Here is a 24,047-nt window from a genome sequence, read left to right as displayed (position 1 = left end):
AAAAAAAAAAGGATGATCTCTATCACAAGAGATGAAGAAAAACTTAATGAAGAATTACAAACTCTTTTCCAGCTACTTGTTCAAATGTATTCACAGAAACTTGTACACAAGTTACTGTTCTCTAATCTTACTTCACAGCAAAATCCCAACATTCAGTACAGGACTTCAGTTTCCATTCCTTACACTGGTAGATTTTCTACCAAAATATCCATTCTCCTCAATGCCTGTGACATCAGGGTGGCTTTCAAACCTATTTTGATTTGACTGTATGAGATTTACTTTTCTTTGCCTAAAAACAACCCCTTCTACATATCAGAGAGGTCTGAAAAGTTCTCTGCCTTGACCATCTATGGTCGAGGCCAAGAACTATCAAGATTTTTTTTGTTGTTGTTGTTCTAAGTTGGTACATCTGTCATAAACATCCATATTAAATTGCAAGTAATTCTATCAAGTTGTTTGTTTTATACAGTTGTCTGTATCCCTTGAAGTGGATAAAATTGAGTATCGTGCAGTTATAAAATTCTTTGTAAAAGAGGTTTAATGCCAAAAGAAATTCATTCGAAGTTCATAAGTTTATGGGCACTCTTCTCCTTCGTTTTCAACAATTAAGAAATGGACTGCCAAGTTTAAACATGGTTGTACCAGCCTTGAAGATGAACGATGTTCAGAAAGTGTAACAACACCAGAAATCATTGATTAAGTGCATGATATGGTATTGGATGACTGGTGAGTTATGCAATTCTTTATGAAATGTTCCAACAATTCATAGTGCATGAATTGTTGAAACATCCACCCTATTCCCCAGATTTAGCTCCCTCTGATTTCTATCTCTTCCTAAAACTAAAATTCTTCCTCAGTGGTTTTCTTCGAATCAATAGGTGATTGCATCTGAGGTGTATTTTGCAGATCTTACTGAGAACCACTACAGGGATGGGATAATGGCGCTGGAATAAATGTATTAGTCTTAAGGGAGCTTATGTTGAAAAATAAAAATGTCGAAATTCTGAAATCGTTTTTTCATTGTTAGGCTGAGAACGGCTTTGGGCGACTGAAGAAGGTTTTAAGTTTTTTTCTTTGTATCTTCATTCCATGTAGATACATTATAAGAATATCTACATCTATAAGAGAATTAAGTCTTCTCTTCAATTGACCCCGGGTAGGATCCGATGTAAGAGGCCTATAAGTTGAACAGTTGTGAAGTAAAAGACATTTTTCTCTCGTATTCTTTCCTATCTTGAATCATTACAGCCTTCCCCTTATCAGCCTTCATAATAATTAAATTATTGTTATTCTTCAGTGATTTCAATGCTTCAAACTCAGAGTAAGAAAGATTAGGACAAGGAGGCTTGGGATTAAAAAGAATTTTTGCACATTCAAAACATAATCTGTTGGCTGTTTTTTGGGATAAGGATCGAATACCCCTGTCTATGTTATGAAAAAAATCCATAAGTGGCACCTTATTTGGCGTAACGGCGAAATCATGTCCTTTTGATAAAACAATGTTCACAGTCTGTTAGTGGACGTCCAGAAACATTTATAACTACTTTATCTATATCAATAGTATTATTACTTGATCTAGGTAGGCTGACCAGTGATTCAAATTTGCATTTTAGCTTGTCACGGGAATCATTGAAGACCTTTAGGTAAGAACTCGAAGATATGCGCATTATAGTATTAAAAGTTTCAACCGTTGAAACAGATTCCAGAGCGTTTTTTTATGTCCATTTCTCTATTTAAGAGGGCCAGAGATTTTTTAGCTTCATGTAGCTGAATATTTAAAAGAGACTTATTAGTTTTTAAGTAGATCCGATGAGCTTTTGGGGACCTAAAAATTTCTTTTATTTTTTACAACAGGTTAGAATAATCTGGGCCATCTTACATCATTTAAGGAATATTAATCTGTTAATGCATTTGGCCTTTTTTACCAATACTTTACTGTATCTAGCAGATTGTTTGGAAATAGACTCTCCGTGAAGTCTAGCAATAAGTTTTAAAAGAGGTATACCATGAATAGACATATCAATACAAAATTAATAACGGGAAAATAGATAAGTGAAGGCTGTAGTCATTCAAGATAGGAAGAGAAATATGAGAGAAAAATGTCTCTTTTACTTCGTGACTGTTCAACTTATAGGCCTCTTACATCGGATCCTACCTGGAGTCAATTGTGAAGAGACTTAATTCTCTTATAGATAATGTATCTACATGGAATGAAGATCAAAAGAAACAACTTAAAACCTTCTTCGGTCGTCCACCTAGATTGTATGATCTTCCAAAAGTTCATAAATCAAGCATTCCGTTAAAACCAGTCGTAGATTGTATAGGTTGCCCCCACTTACAAAATCTCAAAATTTTTATAAAATTTACTATCCTCTTCAACTAGAAGAACTGATACTTATATAAAAAATACTTTTGATTTCAAAAATAAAATTACAGATCTTCATTTGGACGTTTCTGATGTATATTCAGTTTAGATGTTGTTTCTTTATTTACAAATGTGCCTCTTTCTGAAAGCATTGAATTACTACAACAGTAATTTCCTTCAGACATTGTGAACGTATTTGATTTTGTAATACATTCTGGTTATTTTTTCTTTAAAAATAAGTTGTATCAACAAATTGAAGGAACAGCAATGGGCAATCCTCTTTCTCATGCTATCTCCAATTTCTTTATGGAACATTTTGAACAACGTATCTTTGACTATATTTCTCCCAGACCTACGCATTGGTTCAGATATGTCGATGACATTTTTGCTGTATGGAATGGCTCTTCTGATGAACTTCAGCAATTTCTCACTAAGTTAAATGCATTTCATCCTAGGATCAAGTTTACCCTAGAAGTAGGATCAGCAGTTAGCCTTGTTATTTTTATTAACCTACATTTCTCAGTTTATAGAAAGAAGACTCGTACAGGCCATTATATCCGTGCGGAATCTCATCACCATCCCAGTCAAAAGGCAGGAACTATTAAAACACTAGTTCATCAGGCCCACTCCTTTTGTTCTTCAGATGATCTTTTACGGAAAGAACTACAATATATAACTTCTTCCTTTCTGTCTAATGGTTATGAGAATTGCTTCATTAAAAGAACTTTGAGTAGTTTTAATATGTCTTCCTCTTCAAACACAGAAGAAATAACGTGCATTCCTATCCCTTATGTACAAGGCATCAGTGAACGTATAGCAAAAGTTTTAAAACCACTGAATATTTTTGTCGCCTTTCGACTGATTAGAAAAATCTCCACCTTTCTCACTTCTTCTAAGGGGACAAGCTTCCACATCTCAATCATCCAGGTGTCTACCAGATTCCGTGCTCTTGTGGATTATCTTATTATGGACAAACGGGAAGATCTGCCTCTATTCGGCTAGAAGAACACCAATCTTATATTGAATACTTTAAACCGGAAAAGTCTGGACTTGCAGAACATGCCATCTTCACTAGACATAGAGTTCATTGGAGAAAGAAGAGTTCTTCACAAAAGTCAGTTCCTTGTGGAACTTTTCTTTATAAAGAAACGTGAAACTCTACTTCATTCTCCTAACTTAAACAGATCCGATAGCTTATGTCTATCCCCTTTGGAGATAGTACTTTACAAATCAGCTAATCTTTCCTAACTTTTTATTGTATTGATTTTTTTTTTTTAGGAAATTTATTTACCTTTTTAGTTACCTTGTTTGTTTATTATTATTATTATTATTATTCACATCACGTATACAAATTATACATATTGTACTATTCAATTTGTATAATTATGACAATATTTCACAATACAATTCAATGCACAGTACAATGTTGCAAAATAAAATTCAAGTATTACTATCATATTCTGTTGGTACTAACACTTATTATAGCTATTATTTTATTATGGATAATAAAAAGTTTTCTCATATATGCAAGTAGAATATAATATATTTCAAATGGTTTCAAAATTATAAGTAATTGGTTTAGAGTAATGTAAGTTAGTTAATGCAAATATGCGTAACCAAGGGCCGTAGCCATATTTGTTACTAGAAAAGTAATTAGCTTAAAACAGACACTGAGAGTCCGGGGACCACATCTAAGAGGGCTCCCTTACCAGTTATAATAATGTACATGTTGATATTTCATTCCTAATTGAATGAACCAATTTGCAAATCAATACCTTAATTGGTTATGATATATGAGTTATAATGATCTCTTATACTATATGTTCAAAATAATTGTCAACATTCTTTAATCCCATAAGGTAGTTTCTCAATCTTTTTCTGAATACATATTCTGAGGTTATAGATTTAATTTCATTCGGAAGTTTATTATAGCTGCTCGTCGCAATGTACTGGAAAGATTTATGAAAAATTTCTTTGTTAGCCTTAGGTACTTCCAGTGTGTTTTGACCACAGTGCAATCCATAGTCTACATTATATACCAAGAAACTGTCAGTGTATCTTTTTACATATAACAGACAACCATAGAGATATAGTTTCTGAAATGGTAGAATATTATGAACGATATACAGATCATTGGTTGAATGTGCAAAGTCGGTAGTAGTAGTTATGGCTCTAATTATTCTATTTTGTATTCTTATTAATGGAAGCAGATTGTTATAATAGTCTCCTCCCCAACAGGTAATGCTATATTGCAGTGAAGAATTTACACAAGAATAGTATAAAAATCTAAAGAATGCTGCATTTACAAATTTTTTAACATAATATATTCTGTTAATTATGAACCTAAACTTATTTGTTAAGAAAGTGGTGTGGGATTTCCACTTCAAATTGCTATCTATATGGCGGCCCAAATACTTGAGTTTTTGTTTTTTTGATTAAGCTACATTTACAATTTAGAGTATTACTACATTTCCTTTCAAGCCATTTTATAGTTATACTTGATCTAATTTGTCTGTTAATGTAAAGTACATATATCTAGTAATTAAAATGAAAAGTCAAACGGCTAGTTTTCTGGCAACTTAATAGATATTAAAGGGATAAAAATCCTATGTTGTTATATAGCCAGTAAGTGAAACTCAAGATCGAGAACTACGATTCTATGAGTTTTAATGCCGAAAAACTATCGGCGAAGGCAATTCGAAGCAAAGGTGGAGCAAGCCCCCTCACTATTCTTGATATTCTCTCATATGTATAACACAGCTCCTAGGAGATGTAATACTGTCATTACATTATGAGGAGAGGTCACTACCCAGACCGGTTTCAACCTTTTTTTTTTGAGGTCTCATCAGTGAGTAGGTAGACTTGGAAGATATCAAAGCTTAGTGAAAAGAACTTGCATACCTTCACTATACGAATGCCATAAAGGTGTGCTTATGTTTTGTAATTAAAATGAAAAGCCAAACGGCTAGTTTTCTGGCAACTTAATAAATATTAAAGGGATAAAAATCCTATGTTGTTATATAGCCAGTAAGTGAAACTCAAGATCGAGAACTACGATCTATGAGTTTCAATGCTGATATCTTCCAGGTCTACCTACTCACTGATGAGACCTCAAAAAATGTTGAAACTGGTCTGGGTAGTGACCTCTCCTCATAATGTAATGACAGTATTACATCTCCTAGGAGCTGTGTTTTACATTATGAGAGAATATCAAGAATAGTGAGGGAGCTTGCTCCACCTTTACTTCGAATTGCCTTTGCCGATAGTTTTTCGGCATTGAAACTCATAGATCGTAGTTCTCGATCTTGAGTTTCACTTACTGGCTATATAACAACATAGGATTTTTATCCCTTTAATAGTACATATATCTCGTTTTGTCGGTATTAATGTTAAATCCGTTGTTGCTAAACCTTATACTTAGTTTTAACATATCGCTATTAATCCGTTTTTTTTTTTTAGATTTTTAAAGGTTGTTTCAGTGTATACTAAAGCCATATCGTCAGCAAAGGATATCATTTTGCCAAAAAGTTTGTATTTACATAGATCATTAACATATATTATGAATAGGATGGGTCCTAGTACTGACCCTTGTGGGACTCCATATTTTATTATGTTTGTTGTGCTTTTAAACCTTACGCCAGCTACTTAGGTGTCGTTTTTTGGAATTGTCAGTTCTTGTTTAATTTGAGCTTAATATGTACTGAAGATGTCTGTGACACACAGGCGAAAATTATACTATTAAATAATCTTTGTACGCGAGTTTTTGCCATTATTAATTTTGTATCGAGATCTTGGTGCACAGTGCTGTGTTATGGTATATGTAACATGTTTTTACCATATATTGGATGAAGAGATGGAGGTGCATGGGAAGTAGTATAGAGCTGTTGTATAACCAGGATTAGAATTTGGCACTAGAGTAGGGTTCCCATAATGTTTTACTAAAATCTGGGACATTCTGAAATTTTTACTCAAGAAACCCGGGCCATTTTGTAAAAAAAGACGTGTTAAAAATTAAGAAAACCAAAAATAAAACTATTATATATGTTGCACTTTAAATTAAATACTGCTATAAACATACATTAAATCCACTTTAAAAAAAGATTATTAATCACAAACATATTTAATTAGAAAAATATTTATCAGATTTATGGACCTGTTCAAGAATTTTTTTTTCTTTTGATATTTGATCATAGAACTCGGCACAAGAGAAATTCTTAAAATATGTCTTTACAATGGTTAAAGCTTTTACTATCTCAATTTTAAGTCTTTTTTTTTCATCTGTCCAGAGATGAACCTGTTGAACGTGTTTTTCCATTTATTAATGAAAAACACGTTCAACAGTTGTATTAGTTCCTGGCAGTGCTAAACAAAAACTAACTAGGCATTTAATACTCCCAGAACTTATACCCTGCTTTTGTAAAATGAGCAAACATTTCACACCATTTATCACTGACACTTCGATCCTTCTGTTCACTCCACACTTTAAATTTGCTTTCACAATATTTTTTTCACACATACAAACTCATCAAATAAGTCCTATTCATTAACAGTAAAACTTGGTGACACTCTCTGCATGAATATGTAGCTTTCTTGTATGTTCTTCCAAGTCACAAGATCCTTTCCCTTCAAATTAATCCAGTCCATAGACTGAAGAGGTGTGAGAAATGGTGTACACCACTCCTTAATATGTTCAATACAGGTGCAGTAGAAATCTGCTGCATAGTAGCTTTCAAACTTTTCAAGTGTTATGTGTCCTTTTTCTAATTCTTGCAACTGTTTTCTCACAGTAGTTGTAAGAAACTTTTCTACCTTCCTACAATTTAACCTTTCCACCAGTTCATTTGTTTCATCCTTCACTTCAATTACTGTTATATCTTGCTTTTCAATACATTTAATGGTATCATAAAATGTTTTGCTGGCAAGGAAATGCAGGAGTGTAATTGAAAGTGGATTTTCAAAGAAATTTCTGAGACTGATAAGTCATTTGTCAATAGAAAGAAAATTTGACTTCAATGAAGGGAACATGTCAGTAATCCTCTGGATTGCAGGCAAAAGAGAGAGAGATCCATCTTGCCTTGATGCTACCCAAAACAGTTTTATACTTGTTTGTGAATTCATAAACTGATTAAAGTTCCTCAACTAGTACACAATATATGTGGAAATGTTGGTAAATCTTGTTAATTATTAATGAAATATACTATGATACTGTCTGATTTTCCTTAAGTTTCTCTATCAGTGATGTTTCATTTTATATATATAGTTTATTGATATTCTTTATAGGAAATAGGTGTTCTGTGTTGATGGATAGTTTCATGCTTACAGAAATGTATTAATCCCAGTTGCCCACTCTCAGCACTACTTTGACTGTTAAGCTGTTGACTACTGTCAAGTATTATAGCAGTTCAAAATGATTTCTCTGTAAAAAAAAAAAAAAAATAAAAAATAAAAAATAAAAAAAAAAAATAAATAAATAAATAATAATTGTGCAGAAGGGTGGTGTAAAAACAATTATGTTACAGAACAAATAATGAATGCAGGTAGTGTATGTATATGTCACCAAAAAAAAAAGTTAATATTAATTTCGGTTTTTTTTATTATAAGGCTGCATATGTCGTGTATTTTTTTTTTTAAGCACTAAGCTAAATGGCAGTCTTTATCCTGAATCTGATGTTTCAAAAATGACTGTAACTTGGCTTTTAGGGAAGTGCCAGGGAGCAATGGACTGCTGAGAACTAGAAAGTTTCCAAACGGTGCAAAAGCAAGGGGAAAAATTTAATTTTTTGTACAGCATAATTTAAATTCAGCATAATTCAAATTTTATATATATATATATATATATATATATATATATTAATTGTATAGCCATATATTTTATTTTATCATCACAGATTCAACATTTTCTGCAGTTTGTAAAAAATATATATAAGGAACTTCCAAATCACTTGAATAAGATTTTTGAACCAAGGCAGCCCCTGAAAGTAACTGATGTAAACAACGATTTCAATATTGAAGCCCTTCTTTCTGAAACATTCACTATTACTCCACTTCAGACAGAAAAGAAGAATCCTGATGGAAGTTCGGTAACCGTAAGTTCAGTATATTTAAAATGGGTATTATTTTTGATATAAACTGATTGTGCACATCAAATAATATTAATCAGATCTGTTGGAAGTTTTTCCACTTGGTTCTACTATAAATTAAAGATGCCAAGAAATTATGTTCTTGGTTTAATCCTTTATCCAAGTGTAAGCAAACAAATTATGCGCCTGAAGTATTTTGAGGACTGAGCCTTTTTATCATTATAAATGCTAAATACAGGTAACCCTCGTATAACGTGGTTTCGATATAATACTGTCTACAAATTGTAGTAACCCTTCATCTTTTTATATATTTTTCACCTTGCGACTTAAAAATCAAATTTTATCTTCTTTAAATTTGTGTCTGCCCATATCACGCATGTAGATATAAGTAGCAAATTTATATTAGGGGAAATACCCTTCAGCATGCATGTATCAATTGTTTATTGTATATAATGTTTATTGTTGAAAATTATCTTCGTTTCTGCTAGGAAAGCGCATTAAAAATCATAAGTGTTAATATCAAGCTGAGCACTTTATTTTCTGGTGAGTTACATACATAATATGTAATGCTTTTTTATATAAAAAAATTATTTTTATAGTAATGGCCACTAAAACTGCAACGAAAGAAAAATCAACCTTGAAAAGAAAATTCATAAAAATTAAAATCTTGAATAGGTTGAAAGATATAGAAAAAGCAGGAGTTGTTGCAAGGACTTTGAATTTAAATGAATCATCAATTAAACAAAATGAACATAAAATCCGTGGAAGGGTTATTACTGGGTCAACGATAAGGTGCAAAGTGCGTTGCTCGTGTACGCGATATTCTAATAGAAAAAATGGAGAAATCTCATGATTTGGATAGAAGATTGAACTCCAAAGAAAATTTCCTTTGGAAATATTATTAAACAAAAAGCTCTCAAAGTTTATAAATATCTAAAAGAACTTCTTCAAGATTCTTCAGAAGAAAGCTCTCAGCATGGATTTTGTGCCAGTAAGGGTTGGTTTGAAAACTTTAAAAAGCTGTTTTCTTCGCAAAATCTTAATCCAGGGAGAATCAGCATACTTAGAAGCTTGCCTGGAAATGCATAATTAATACATATTAATCAATTCTCCAATTGATTAAAAATTGTTGAAGAAGGTGGTTATAGTGAAGAATTCTGTTTAAGGAAATTAGCAGAAGGATTGGACTTGGCAAAAAAAAAGTTAGAAAATTATTTTGCGGATAATGATCCCTCAATGGAGTGCTCTGGAAAATTCACGAGACAATTGGATATTTGTTTAGCTCCATATTATGAATAAAATAAATTGCAGCATAGTGGTAAGCAAGGCCTTATTACTGACTTCTTGATAACTAAACCAGCTGAAGTATGCAACAAGAATTATACAAACGATGTCCAAGAGATTTCAAGTGATGACAACGTCCTGCCACTCATAAATAAAGAATATCTATGATATGTTAGTTTTGAAGACAGTGATGACAATTAAAATATGCACTTTATTTTATTTTGCCTAAAATATTGCATTGTGTACAATAAAGTTTACTTATAATTTGTAATTTTTAAAAGTTTATATTATGCATTTGTTTCATAGTTTGTTTTCTTAACTTACACGAATTACCTGAATTAAATAAAAATGTATTTTTGTTGGATGTGTCATTGTTGTTTATATAATTAAAAAAAAAAAAAAACGATTTCGGAACATAACCCTAATTTTTCTATGTGATCTGAGTCTTGCATAACTATTTCTATAACACAGCATTTCTATGGAACTTAACATCCACGTGATAGGAGGGTTACCTGTAATTTATTTTTTAGCAGATATAATAAAAATTATGAATGTTGCATGCTCAGTTCAAGTGTAAGAAAATAATAAAATATATTACTTTATTTGTAAGGCTTGATATAGCAACTTTCCTTGGCAAAGTTTGTTTGATTTGGTGCTTTGGCTAACACTTCTTAGTGTAAGCAAATGAATTCACTGTAAGACAACTTGACTGATTACACCCGTATATAAATGTAATACTATATAAAGATTGTGGTCTTACTTTAGTTCCGTTGCAAAGGAATCAGCAATTGCATATTTTACATATTATGATATTTATTATTATATTTACCACTATTTTGCCTGCTTCTGTTCAGGAGTGCCCCCTGTTTAAATGTCATTGGCTTTTTACTCACAGATTCTTAGGGCATTGTAGATGTATATTTACCAATAAATATATAGCATAAAGGAAGAGAAATTTGTACATACCTTTTTCTGGGTATGTGCAAATTTCTCTTCATTGATGCTACATATATTTATTGGTAAATATACATCTACAATGCCCTAAGAATCTGTGAGTGAAAAGTCAATGACATTTAAACAGGGGCACTCCTAAACAGAAGCAGGCAAAAGAGCCGTAAATATAATAGTTTATTAAGAGGAGTAACATGGGAGTTTCCCAGAAATAATATCCATAATGATATTTATATTTTGCAGTGGTTTAAACTTCATTAACAGCTTTATTTATGGCTATCAATAATAATTAATTCTATTATATATTTCAGTTTTAATTTGCCATCTTCACTAAAATTTTTACCTGAATAGCTGAAATGTTTTACTTGTTCTCTATTTAGGATGCATTTTATATTTTCACTGTTTCTGCATATTTTCAGTTTTTTGATTGCTGATTTTCATAAAAATTTATTGCAGCAGTTATTCAATTTAGTTAGGAATCCTGTTTATTTACATTCAGATATAATACTGTACTATGCATTTCACAATATAATGTTCCATTTATACACATAAGTATTACCATTTTGAACAGCTTTTGTTTTGGTGCCTTGTACTGGTTTTATTTAGAAGTATAACATCATTTGCATAAAGCAAAGAGCTGACATTAACACTCCATTTCTGATATCAGGTTTAATACCACTTCTTTATGCGATCCATATAGATGATGAATAATGATGGAGATTTTGCACCTGATTTAACATCAAACCATCTTCTTGTATGAACACGCTTTCAATTTTGTTGTTTATTTACAAATCGGATATACTACGCATTACTCGATATAATGTCCCATTTACACCACATGAGTGTATAATTTTGAACAGCTTTTGTTTTAGGGCCTTGTCATTTGTCTTTTCCAGATTTACAGAGTTGTAAAATGAAATTTTACTCTGTTGTAAAATCTTACCTCTGTTGTAAAATGTCATTTTACAACCTCTGTTGTTCCAAGTTTCTGTTCTATGATTTTAATCTAAATTAAAATAAATTATAATATAAACATAAATTTTTTACAGTGTAGCCACTGTAAAAAAAATTCATACCTCTGCATTTCAGGTTTTCGATGGCTTTTTCTATCTCAAATATTGATACATCCTCTTTGATGTTTTCTACCTCTATGTTGTCACTGCTTATTTCATTTCATAGTAATTGCTCCAGATATCTAGAATATCTTTGTTTAGTTTTCATGCTACTGTTATCAACTCTAATTCCTTTGGCAGTACTTCTGACTCCTTTTCTATTGAAAAAGCCACAAGATTATTTTGCCATCTTTCTGATACTTATTTTCTGCTTTCCAGAAATTTTCTATATGCTTCTTTTATTTGACTGTCTCTTTAACTTATTGAGGCTGCCATGGAATTATGATTTTTCTATCAACTTCACCATATGCCTCTCTCACTGAATCAGTCAGTGTTGTCTTCAGGGTCTGCTACTGAATCTTCAGTGTTTTGTTCTTGTTTTCAAACTCTCATATTTATATATTTGAGTACAGTTCACCTCTGAAAGCTGCTTGACTTTGAATCTTTTTTAAAAGTTTCTGATAAAAACTTTTCTTTACAATATGATTTTCAATTTAACCTGATCAAAACTAAATGGTGATCACTTCCAATTTCATATCCTCTGTATACTCTTGTGTGTTCCTGAACCAGCATGAAGATATTGCTATTAGCAGTAACATATCCAATGAGGCTTTCTTATTTCTTGTTTTCTTATCACCATGTAAATTTGCATGTATCATTATGTTGTAACATGGCATTAGTATTCAATTCAGAAAAAAACTTATTATAGCTGAAGTTGGTGATTACTCCAGGTATATCCACAAATAATTTAATAAATCAAATATTGAAATATTGTTTATATTAATTATATATGTGACATATTAAGTCACTCTCACACACTTTCTGTCAATTTAAATTGAGCAAACAGAGGTAAATGTGCACTGAGCTTAACTATAAAGTTTAAGACACTCATACTGACAAATACATATAAGGCCAAGATATAGAATCATACTAATTCTTTAAACTGCATTCACACATACATACTCTAAATAGCTTGAAGTAAAACTTCAACAGCTAGTTCTGAGTGAACTGCAGAGAGCAGATAAATTATATCACTTGCATATTCTGCATTCATGCTTCAGAGAGAATGGTTTAGAGAAAATAATCCAAATGAAGAATACTAGTTCTTGCATAACATTATGGAAGTAAATATATTAGTTTCTTCTGTTCCAGTACTATAGGAGTAATCAGTTTCCTTTATCTCATCAATTAAAACAGGTTCCAGTAAGAAGAGGCTTGAAAATATCAGAATATACTAGTTGCAATTAACAGACTATATGCCCATGCACTTAATAAATAAAAATTGTCCATTATATTCCTTAAATTTATGGAAATTCTGAATCCAAATTATTCCATGTATTGAATTTACCCCTCACTTTCCTTTTCAGCTTTCTTAAGCTGTTATTTTTCTGAGCATTGTTCATTGATAGAGAAATGCTGTGTGGTGGTCACATCCAGGTTCCTCACTATGCTTGGCAATATTGCCTTCAACATGTACCTGTGTCTGGAGGTAAATATTTTCCAAAAGCTTCACTGAACTATTATTATTACTGCACGCTTCAGTGTTTTCTTGCTCTGTGCATCTAAAAATCTCCTGTACACAACGAAAAAAATTTAGTTTTCATTTCAGAATTGCTGTTCTCTGATGTCAATCAACAACAGCAAGTTCTAATAGTACATATGTTCTAAATATTTCTTTGTATGTTGACTCTTGGCCACTCTTGCATTGTCAATAATTATGACATATGTGTTACCATATAATAATTAACAGAATTTATAATTTACTTGCATAACTGCTCAAGAAATATACAATACTCTCCCCCCCACAAATTAAATATGATATTAACCAATTTTTTATTTACAAAATTTACAGCCTTTAGAGTGCTTTGTAGAGGACCTAAGAGCATATTTTCTAAATGTCAATTCCTTTCAACAAGAACCACGAAAATCTTCTTTCGATTTGTGTAAATGGACCCACTATATTTGCATAAAGATGCTGAAAATGTCTTACAGGAAATTGCACTGCCTGTAAGGATGCTTTTTCCTTGAAAAGATTTTCTGACTTGACAATTATGATGGTATCTTACAAAATATTTGACATCACTGTCTAAACCTGCCTTGTAGTATCTTTCCTTAATTCTCTGTAGTGTTTTTTTTTTTTTTGATAACCTATGTGTTTTGCAAGATTGGAGGAATGATACCTGGTTCAGAACCCATAGGATCATCACAAAGGAACATTGATTTTAAGTAAACCTATGGTATAGATTTATCACTTAAACATAAAATTTCTTCTTAACCAAAACAAAAATAATCTGCATCAATGGGAGAATCCTTAGGAAGTTTTCCAACCTTTCAATTCATATAAATTTTCTCACAAACCTTACCTTCCTTTTGGGCATTTGTCACTTCTACACTCCATTCACCATGATTTCTATCATAGTCTCTTGATCACTCCGTAATAGCTTCCCCCCCCTCCCCCCAAGGCTAGAGAAGCAGTCTAGAGAGAGGCATTGTTTTACTATGTGCTATTTTCTGGGAATATAATCAAACCTTAAGAGATTAAATTCTCGAGTTTCTAAAGCCCAATGTATAATTTTCTGAATTTTGTTCTTCATTGTACTTAGAAATGGTAATGGTTTATGGTCTGATTTAACCTGAATATCTTGACCATAGAATAGATATTTCAGTAGTTATATAATTGCCAATGTTTCCTTTTCAGTGGCTAAATAGTTCACTTTTGAACTCCTCAGTTTTCTATCAGAAACATATTTGGTTTTAATTCATCCCCTTCCTTCTCTTCCACAACTACCATAACGTAGTCTTGATGAAAAAAGATTCATTCAACTTTGGATGAATTAAAACTGGTGGATTCATCAGAGATTTTATAAAAACTGAAATGATTTTTGTTCTTTTCCTCAAGAGGATGTTACTCTTTTCCTTGTATGATTTGTTAGAGAATTTAAATATGATGAACAATTTTGAATTAACTATCTGTAGAAATTTATAATGTCAACATTATAAATGTACTTCTTACTGTTTTGGGGCCATTAAAGTAAACTTGAGCATTATTATTTGCTCTGTCTGGTTTTATTTCATCTTTACTTATCATGACCAAGATATAAAACTTCTTGCAAAAGTAGTTTTTGGAATGGTGCACCCTGTTAGGTATCTACCCAGATACTGAACGAATGAGGATGGGCTAGCAATTTGGGATTTAGCCAACCAAATTGTATTCATATTGGCTTAAGCCACAATGTAAAATTATGGTACAACATAATTTCATGCTGGCTGGGGCATCACCTGGTTAAAATGTTGTTTTCATCAGGATCAGGTCAAACAGTAAAAAAATCAGTTACTGGAACTAATCCCTTATTCTTCCTACCACATCAACAGAGTTTAAGATGAGTGCTATCATCATAAGTATCAATGGAAAAGAAATGAAACTAGAAGAAGGATGGGATAAGTACCAGATTGACATAATAGGTGTGACTAAAACAAAGAAGAAAATCGGGTGAGATCTTTCTAAGTCGGGGAAAAGGAGTAGTTGTATTATTCAGTATGAAATATGAGGATAATCTTGAATGGCAGACAATATCAAGTAGAGTAATGTGGGCAAATATCAAAATGGGGACTTGGATGAGACTTATTCATTCATATGGTTCTACTAAGGAAGAAGTGAAGAAATTTTTCACATTATTAGAGAATGCAGCTGACATAAAGGAAAATTTGGGCCTTGTTGGAGATTTAAGGCTAATAATAATAAGTACATGCTGGATTTCTGTTCAAGACAAGGACTAGATATTGCTAACACCATTTCCAACATCAAAATGTATACAAATTCATATGGGGAGAAGATTTGTTGGAGAAGATGCACCAAGAAAATTTAATTGACTATGATATCGCCAATAGTGATGTTTTCACACTGATTCAGGACACAAGTGTATACAGGGGATTTGAAAATTGGAAATGATGACCATAAATTGTCTTGAGCAGGATAAAATGGAATTTATTATTGAAAAGAAGAGTGTGTAAGAAAGTTTTAAAATGAATCAAAGTTGATAATTTTTCACATGTGAACTGTATACTAAAATACACAAACCTTATTCGAGAAAAAAATGAAGTTTGAAAACAGAACCAAACCCTGAATAAAACATCAATTGATTCACCCAGAGAGGCATGTGATGAGGCTGCTTGCAAACATAGAAAAATCAGAACTCCATGGTGGATTATGGAAGTTAAAGGAGTGAAGGAAAAGAATATTGAACGTTCCTGGCAAGCAAGTCAGCTTGTGTGTTTAGAGAATATAGAGAAATATCTAAGTGAAGCACTGTATAAAATTAGCTAAGCAAAAGTCATGGGAAGACTTGGGTAAGAAAATAAAGATCAGGAAGGTGGCAAAATATTCTGGAAGCTGTTGAAAAATCTGAGAAACAGGAAAAAGTGCTATAAAAGGAATCGGATGATAAAGGTGACATGAAAACTGGAGATAAATGTATCCTTGATGTATGAAGTAATTATTCTGAAAGATTATTAAATGAAAACAAGCAATGATAGCATGGTGGTAGAAAAAAACTCAACAGGCATGTAATCAGGAGTACATGTCAATACTTCAAGAAGAAAAAGTTATCAAAAACCTGAAATGTAGAAAGGCAGGGAGTAGAAAATTCAATCAGAAATGCTCAGATATGGATGTATAAAAGTTCTTTTGAATTATGCAGTGGCTGCACTGCATAAATCAGGAAGTCTGCACAGATAGTTGAATTCTAGATATTCAGAAAGAGCTCTCATAGTACCATCTATAAATAGGGAATTGAACAGTTAGCCTAGTGGCTATGCACTTCGCAACCATATGCCTGGGGAAGGAGTGTCCTAGGTTCAGTTCCCGTCAACGACGTGATGAGTTTAAGGATCTTCCTCAGCCATAGCCAAGTTAGCCGGTCTTGGGCATGGACAGCAGAGTTTTCTCCCCAGTTTATCTGGTGTTTTTCATCATGCAAGCAGGCAAAACGGCCCCGTGAACACACATGGATACAGTTAGGAATACTTAAGACAATCTCTCCAGCTATAGGTCTGAATTGTCAGCTATGCTAATCCTAGGCTCGGATAAAAACAGGGGGGGGGGATTGAGGTGGTGCCGTATCTCCCCGTAAAAGGGGCTCACAGCCATTGAATGACCATATGAAATGAATGAATAGGGAAATGGGAAATACCTCTGCAATTCTTAGCTTCCCTTCCACAATTTTTCTTAGATTTATGCAAGCATACTTGAGAGACAGCTAAGAAAAATTGTGGAAGGGAAGCTTTGTGAAGAGCATGCTGAATTCAGGCCAAATAGAGGTTGTTAGAATCAGATTTTCACTTAAAGACAAATAGTTGAGAAATCATAGGAATATAAGAAAGATTTGTAAGTTTCATAGATCTGGAAAAGGCATATGACAAGGTGCCCAGTGGAAAGCCATTCAAAATGCTTCAGTTATATTGTGTAAATGGGACATTATATAAAGCAGTACTTAGTCTCTATCTGAGTTGTACGTCAGCAGTTAGAATTTAAGGAGGCACAGGAAGATGGTTTGATGTTAAATCAGGTTTGAGGCAAGGATGTACACTATCCTGTCTATTATTCATCATTTAGATAGATCACATTATGAAGGAGAATGATATTAAACCTGTTGATATAACTCTCATTTTTCCTTTTACCCTCTTTTTACCCTGCGGTGTCGAGGGTTTTTATTAATTATCAGACCTCAAACCGTTCACAGGATAAGGTAGTCAGCTTTACTCCCAAATGTATCCTGTGTCCGTAGTGTTAAGCTCTCAAGGCTGGTTTGCCTTTTTTGCAGGATGAAAAACCCCAGAATAAACTTGGGGAAAAACTCTACTTTCCATGCCCAAGACTGGCTAACTTGGCTATGGCTGAGGAAGATCCTTCAGCTCCTCACATCACCAACGGGAATCGAACCTGGGACACTCCTTCCCCAGGCATATGGTTGCGAAGCACACAGTCACTAAACTAACTGTGTGGACGATGATAAAACTGTATACGTTAATCTCCTCTCCTTACTTTTATGCAAATAATGTTATGCTTCTAAATAAATGCAGTACAGATCTGCAAGATTCCCTGATTAAATTGAATAACTGTTGTAATAAATTTGATATGAAAATCAGCAATAAAAAAGACAAAACCAATGAAAATATCAACAGCAATTCAAATATTTCAGCTACTTAGGCACAGTTTTTAGTGCCTAAATCAGCTCTATATAAGACAGTGTTCAAATCAGTTTTAACCAAGGTTTGAGAGCTGGATTAGAAATAAATTTTTCATTAAAGACTGGAGATTACAGATACGATATTTTTGAGAAAGATTAGGGGACAACAGTGGCAATATCATGTTAAAAATGAGGATAGTAGGAAAGAACTTGATATTGTTAGCTGAGCTATTTTTAGGTGGGCAGTCACTTAAACAGAATTGGAGAGGAAAAATTAGCAAAACAAGTGTTCTCTGCTAGGTTGGCAGGAAAAAGACACAGTAAAAAGTTCCTTGAAAGAGAGAAATATATGATCTTGATAATATTGGAGTTTTGACAGATAATAAATTAATTTGGAGAAAAATTGTTGATCAGAAGTTAATGATTATGCATTTCATGTATACTATAGTAATAACCTGCATACCCCCACCTGAAGGCAAATGTCAGGAATTTGATGATGACAAAATATTTTCTGATCATTTGGAGATGACTATGGAATATATACATTCTATATGGAAAATCAGGATGATCAAGATGCCTGTTGATTTCAGAATGGAACTAATATTCCTTCTTGTTGGAAAATACAAATCATTTGTGATTACATTTGGTTTTCCTGGAACCAGTTCACTGCCTTTTACTGCCCATCATTTTCCAGTTGTTGTTTCTCCCATCAGAAAACCAACCGGAGGAGTATGTCAAAAGAGAAAAGATGAAAAAAAAAAAAAAAAAAGTTGAAGGAATTATCCCTTCTAAAATAAAATAATAATTTGCATTTTATTTTATTTTTGTACTTCTGTGATAATTTGGACAATTTTTTATAGCAGAAATGATTATTTATGAATAAATCATTTATGAATACATAAAGTAAAATTTGCTAACAGGAATTGTTTTTCTAAACAAGGGTGATTAAGGTATAGTTAAAAACAAATAAAATAAATGGGTATTTTTTGGTCAACTTTCTCTCTGAAATTTAGTTAAGAGAATAGTTTATTTATTGGCTTTACATCATACTTCATTTTCCTATATGCTAGTCATAATATTAAATTTGTAGCAAGTAATGCTCAGCTTCAGATGTATAGTAGTTATTAGATATATCATTTTGAAGAAATGAAATTGTTTTGCAGTATACTATTATTCCAAAGGCTGTGCTTTCACTAAAAGTTTTGGCTGAATTGCCAATTATTGTAGTTCTTATGTACCAACTATATAAGCAAAGTGTTCACCAAGATGTTGCAGAATTTATTCCTCTTATCATGGGAACCATTACTCTACAACCAAATGCCCATCATAGGTAAGTTGTGCTTGTTCTGTCATTAGAGTAACAGTTTTTTTTTTTTTTTTATTAAATTGTCAGCCTGAAGTAAAGAAATACATTTGAGTAATTAAAAATTATGTTTTTAATTTTAAAATGTAAAATTTTACAAATTATAATTTTTAAAATTTTCAGATGCATTTAGAATAATTCATCAATATTTCTTCATATTTTGAAGAATTAAAATTGCAAAGCAGCTAGCCATAGTATTTAGAAAAGATTAAACTAAAACCCGTTCAGAGTCCACTTAGGATCCACTTCCTCCCTTCTGTTTTCCTGGTGTTTACAAAGGTCCTTGTTCTTGCAACTTATAATATGATGATCAAACTGGGAAATCTGCTAATATCTGCCTAGATGAACACAAAAATACATCAGCTGCCACAACTATAGTCAATTAGGTGTAGCTGACATGTCTTGGAACCTTGCTCAGAATCAGATGGAAGAAAACTATTATGCTCCATCACAGTAAATACAAACTGGAAAGACTTTTTTAAGATTACTAGCAGATTTAACAAAAAAACAGCCTAATCGTAATAAATATGGTTGTGTTAAACTTGCCAAGATTTGGGAAACTTGAATTCTTAGGTCTCCTCCCCAACAGCTAACGCTAGCTAACAGTAACTATAGAGAGTACTAGATTCTTCATAAGACTTTAGTCTTTATTTAGTCTAATTTCATTTCTTCCACTTAGTGTTTCTTGTGTGTTTATATGTGTGATGTGTGTTATTACAATTTTAACACTGTGCTCTTGAAGATGTCTCTGTGACAGATAAAATTGTGAAATGATGAAATCTGCTGCTTAAAATTTCTCTTTATGTTGTGGTCATTCCATTAAGTACATTATAAGTGGAAAATAAGCACGTTGATTATAACTTGATAACAATTAATAATTTACTGAATAAACAAAGATTCAAGCATTAATATTTGATGTTAATTTATCATGGCACTACATTTGGTGGAGCTAATGTTCACTGTAATCAGTTAAGTTCAAAGTAATTTTTTTTTTTCATTTTAAATGTTGCTCTCACCCATGGAAGTTAGATAAATATAAGTATGTAGTTCAATGGTTAAGCCAAGAATTTTTTATTCTTGTTTTTTATTTTATTTTTGCACTTGTTTTTTTTTTTTTTTTTTTTAATATCTAGAAACTCTGCTCTAGATACCAAACATAACTTTTTCAGGCCTCCAATAAGTTGGCTGGTGGTTTCACATCAGGTGATGAAATACACTTCATACTTAAAGACATTCACAAATGTTTATCCATATCCACAATAGGATTTGAACCACCAGCCTCTAGTTAAAAAGTGAGTATGTTAATTAACCACTTGGCCAACCAGCCAGCAGAAACCATGCTACTTATGTATGAGATTGGTTAATCAATAGTCAGTTTTAAAAAATCTCATGTAAGATTACTCTTGTTATGAACAAGAATTGAATTCAGGTCTTTTCCAATCAAAGGGCACAAAGTCATGTCATCCTTCTGGTTTTGCTACAGAAGTGCTTAAATGGAATGGAATGGCATGCACACTGCATCTGCCATGGCTCAGTCAATAATGCTGATGCCATTTAGCTGAAATTACCTGGATTCATATTCCATCTAGAACACAAAAGAATCTCTATAAAGTCATTTCAAAGTGTGTTAGCAAGTCTCATAAGGTGGTGGCAATAGCAGTGTTTTTTCTCATTGAAATTCATATCTTTCATCCTGCAAAATAGACAAACCAATTTTGAACATACATTACTTGGAAAGGAGTCAACAGACACCATAGTGCAAGGAACAAAAAAGCCATGGCTTGCACCTTAATAAGATGTAGGACTTCCTTTCGATGACTGCAGCAATCCTAAAGGACATGCTTTCCACAAGCATACAATAGCGATCAATGGGAATTTTGTCACAGTGGGCTGAACATACCCCTGAATGTACATATCAGGGGTATGTTCAGGTCTTCCTACAAACAAGTGGCTCATTACTTACTAAATAGTTTAGGGAAATAACAATGTAGACTAGGATATACATTAAAATAACTTTTTAATACAAATCCAATATTTCGGCAATGTCACGTTGCCATTTTCAACAGGAACTTGTGAGCAAGACACGTGCACGCAGGCACAGTAAATGAGGACGAAGCAGGAAGCTATTTTTTCTCCTAAAGTCCTACTGGTGCCCCCCTAGCGGACAATGTTAGTATTCTTGGGCGATTGGGCTGAGGTCTTCTGATGTAGGTTTCCCAAATTTGAGGCAGTCTCATGCAGCCAAATTTGTTGAGGTATGTCTGGGAAACATACATCAGAAGACCTCAGCCCAATCGCCCAAGAATACCAACATTGTCCACTAGGGGGCACCAGTAGGACTTCAGGAGAAAAAATAGCTTCCTGCTTCGTCCTCATTTACTGTTTGCTGTGCCTGCGTGCACATGTCTTGCTCACAAGTTCCTGTTGAAAATGGCAACGTGACATTGCTGAAATATTGGATTTGTATTAAAAAGTTATTTTAATGTATATCCTAGTCTATGTTGTTATTTCCCTAAACTATTTAGTAATAATGCATAACCAACGTCTAAACTTTTCCACTAGAAGAAACAAGTGGCTCGTTACATGCATGATGTACCTTGCTCATGGGGTTGTCCGGAGACCTCTTTCCAAGCAGTGTGCATGCAATTGGACTGATATAGCAAGTTATGCTACGTAATGAGATCGATGTTGTAGGGCAGATATCCCTTGACCTCACCCGATACATCCCGGCCATCCCAGATGTTCAGTAGGGGGGTAGAGATCAGGACTCTGTGGAGGCCATTCAAGTGTGATTACATTCATATCCACAAACCATGCAGTTAATTACAGCAGCAATGTTATGATGAAGTGCATTTTCTTGTTGAAAGAGACATGGTCAGTTCCATAGAAAAGCCTACAAAGTAGGAATCATTGCAATGTTCAGATATCTCTTGGAGTTCATTGTTCGTGGCACCACATACAGAGGTCAGAGGCCAAACCAGGAAAAACAGGATAATACATCACACTGACACTTCCAAATTTCATAGCTGGGAGTTACACAAGCTGGTAAGAGACGTCTCTTGCCAGGTGAACGTCTCTGGTAAGAGACGTTCACCTGGCATCCTCCACACCTATACCATCCATCTGTTCAGTAGAGGGTGCTAGTGTGATTCGTTGCTCTATAATACAGCTTTCCAAGCTTCCATGTCCAACTATACATGCCTGTTTGCATCACTGAAGATGGTGCTGCATGTTGGTTCCTGTAATGTGGAGCTTGCATATTGTGGTCCTACCATGGAATCTGATGTTGTGAGTCTTGTTTTTGAATGTTTTGGGGAAGATTCATGTTCCAGTCGATGCCCAGTATTGGCCAACAATTTGAGATTTTTACATATTATCTTTTGTTATAGCCTACAGTCACTTTTGGTTAGTGTGGAGGGGTCATCCACTGTGGGTGGTACTTGCAGTTGACTCCCTGCATTTCCATCTCAGTATGGTATCACTGATTTTTGACCTGGGATGGCCCAATTTGTCAACAATTTGCTGAAGAAATAGGCCTGCAACATGGCATCCTATCCTAATGCCTCTTTCAAACTTCGCCGGTTCTCTTCTTGCAACCCTTTCACCACAACACAGTTGCTGCACTGACTCAGGAACATCACATTCCTCCAATTTATACCTGCTACAAACCTGTGGCTCGTTATGTGCGTGATGCACCTTGCTCATGGGGTTGTCTGGAGACTTCTTTCTAAGCAGTGTACATGCAGTTGACTGACAGATAGCAAGTTATGCTGAGAGGAATGACAGTCATTGCATTTGACAGATCATTGAGTGACGTATTATGGGAAAGGTGAAGTTAATTGCTCAGATGTTGATTGAAGCATATGGGTAATTATTGCTATTAACGATACATACTTGTATGCCCACAGATGCGAGACACTTCTGCGCATGTCAGGGAAAGGAGAATCCATTCCGATATTAGGGTGATCAGTACGTTTCGTGGGATGAGTGTTTATTATGTGTCAGAAAATTAGCTTTTCTTTTATGAAAATTCTAGTTCTTAAAGTGGTAACTATTTTGCTTTTACAGCAATTGGAAAATTTACATATAAAGCTGTGATTTTGCAGGTTGATCAATTCGTACATCCTTTATTTCTTTCTCCCCTTCAGCATGAATTGACTATTCTTGGCACATCACTAAGATCGATTCTATGAAGTGTGGGCATACAATAGTAACACTTGTTACAATGTTGTTCAATTACACTAAAAAGGGAAAAAACTATTTGTCGGTTTAAAATTATTACATCTTGATATTCAGATAATTACAGGCAGTACGCGTTAATGCTGTGTTAATTTAAATCATCTTTAAATTGTTTTTCTGATGTGTAGCAAGTACTCTAAATGATTAGTTCTTGTTGGCTAGTAGGAATTTTGTGCACATCATTCATGTCTCTCAGGTTGGAAAGCTATGTAATCCATATGTTTACAGAAATCCATGTAGTTTCTTGTTAAAGCCTGTTTGGCTTTAACAAGAAACTACATGATCATGATATCGGAATAGATGCACTTCAAGTGATGATACTGGGGGATGTGTTTTATTTGTCAGATATCTAATTTGATTCTCTCTCACTTACACAAATATTTAAAAAAAATACTTGTAATAAGAAACTATTTTTTTATTTTATTTTCTCAACTAGTTTCATGAAAATGCTTTTGTTTCTTTGCTTGT

The 24,047-nt window shown here is 33.3% G+C and overlaps 1 protein-coding gene across 1 annotated transcript in view; it reads left to right on the top strand.

The window, feature by feature from the left end:
• Nipped-A (Transcription-associated protein Nipped-A) overlaps positions 1 to 24,047 on the top strand; it is a 936,100-nt gene that overhangs the window by 66,141 nt on the left and 845,912 nt on the right. Inside the window, exons 6-7 of the mRNA XM_090393977.1 lie at positions 8,254 to 8,451; positions 19,141 to 19,307. Coding sequence (XP_090250103.1) covers positions 8,254 to 8,451; positions 19,141 to 19,307 — 365 coding nt within the window. The remainder of the gene's footprint in view (positions 1 to 8,253; positions 8,452 to 19,140; positions 19,308 to 24,047) is intronic.

The sequence above is a fragment of the Typopeltis vanoorti genome, chromosome 6, assembly GCF_054136105.1.
Source record: "Typopeltis vanoorti isolate ZY-2024b chromosome 6, IOZ_Tvanoo_1.0, whole genome shotgun sequence".
Lineage (NCBI taxonomy): Eukaryota > Metazoa > Arthropoda > Arachnida > Uropygi > Thelyphonidae > Typopeltis > Typopeltis vanoorti.
This window is presented reverse-complemented; position numbering and strand designations above follow the sequence as displayed.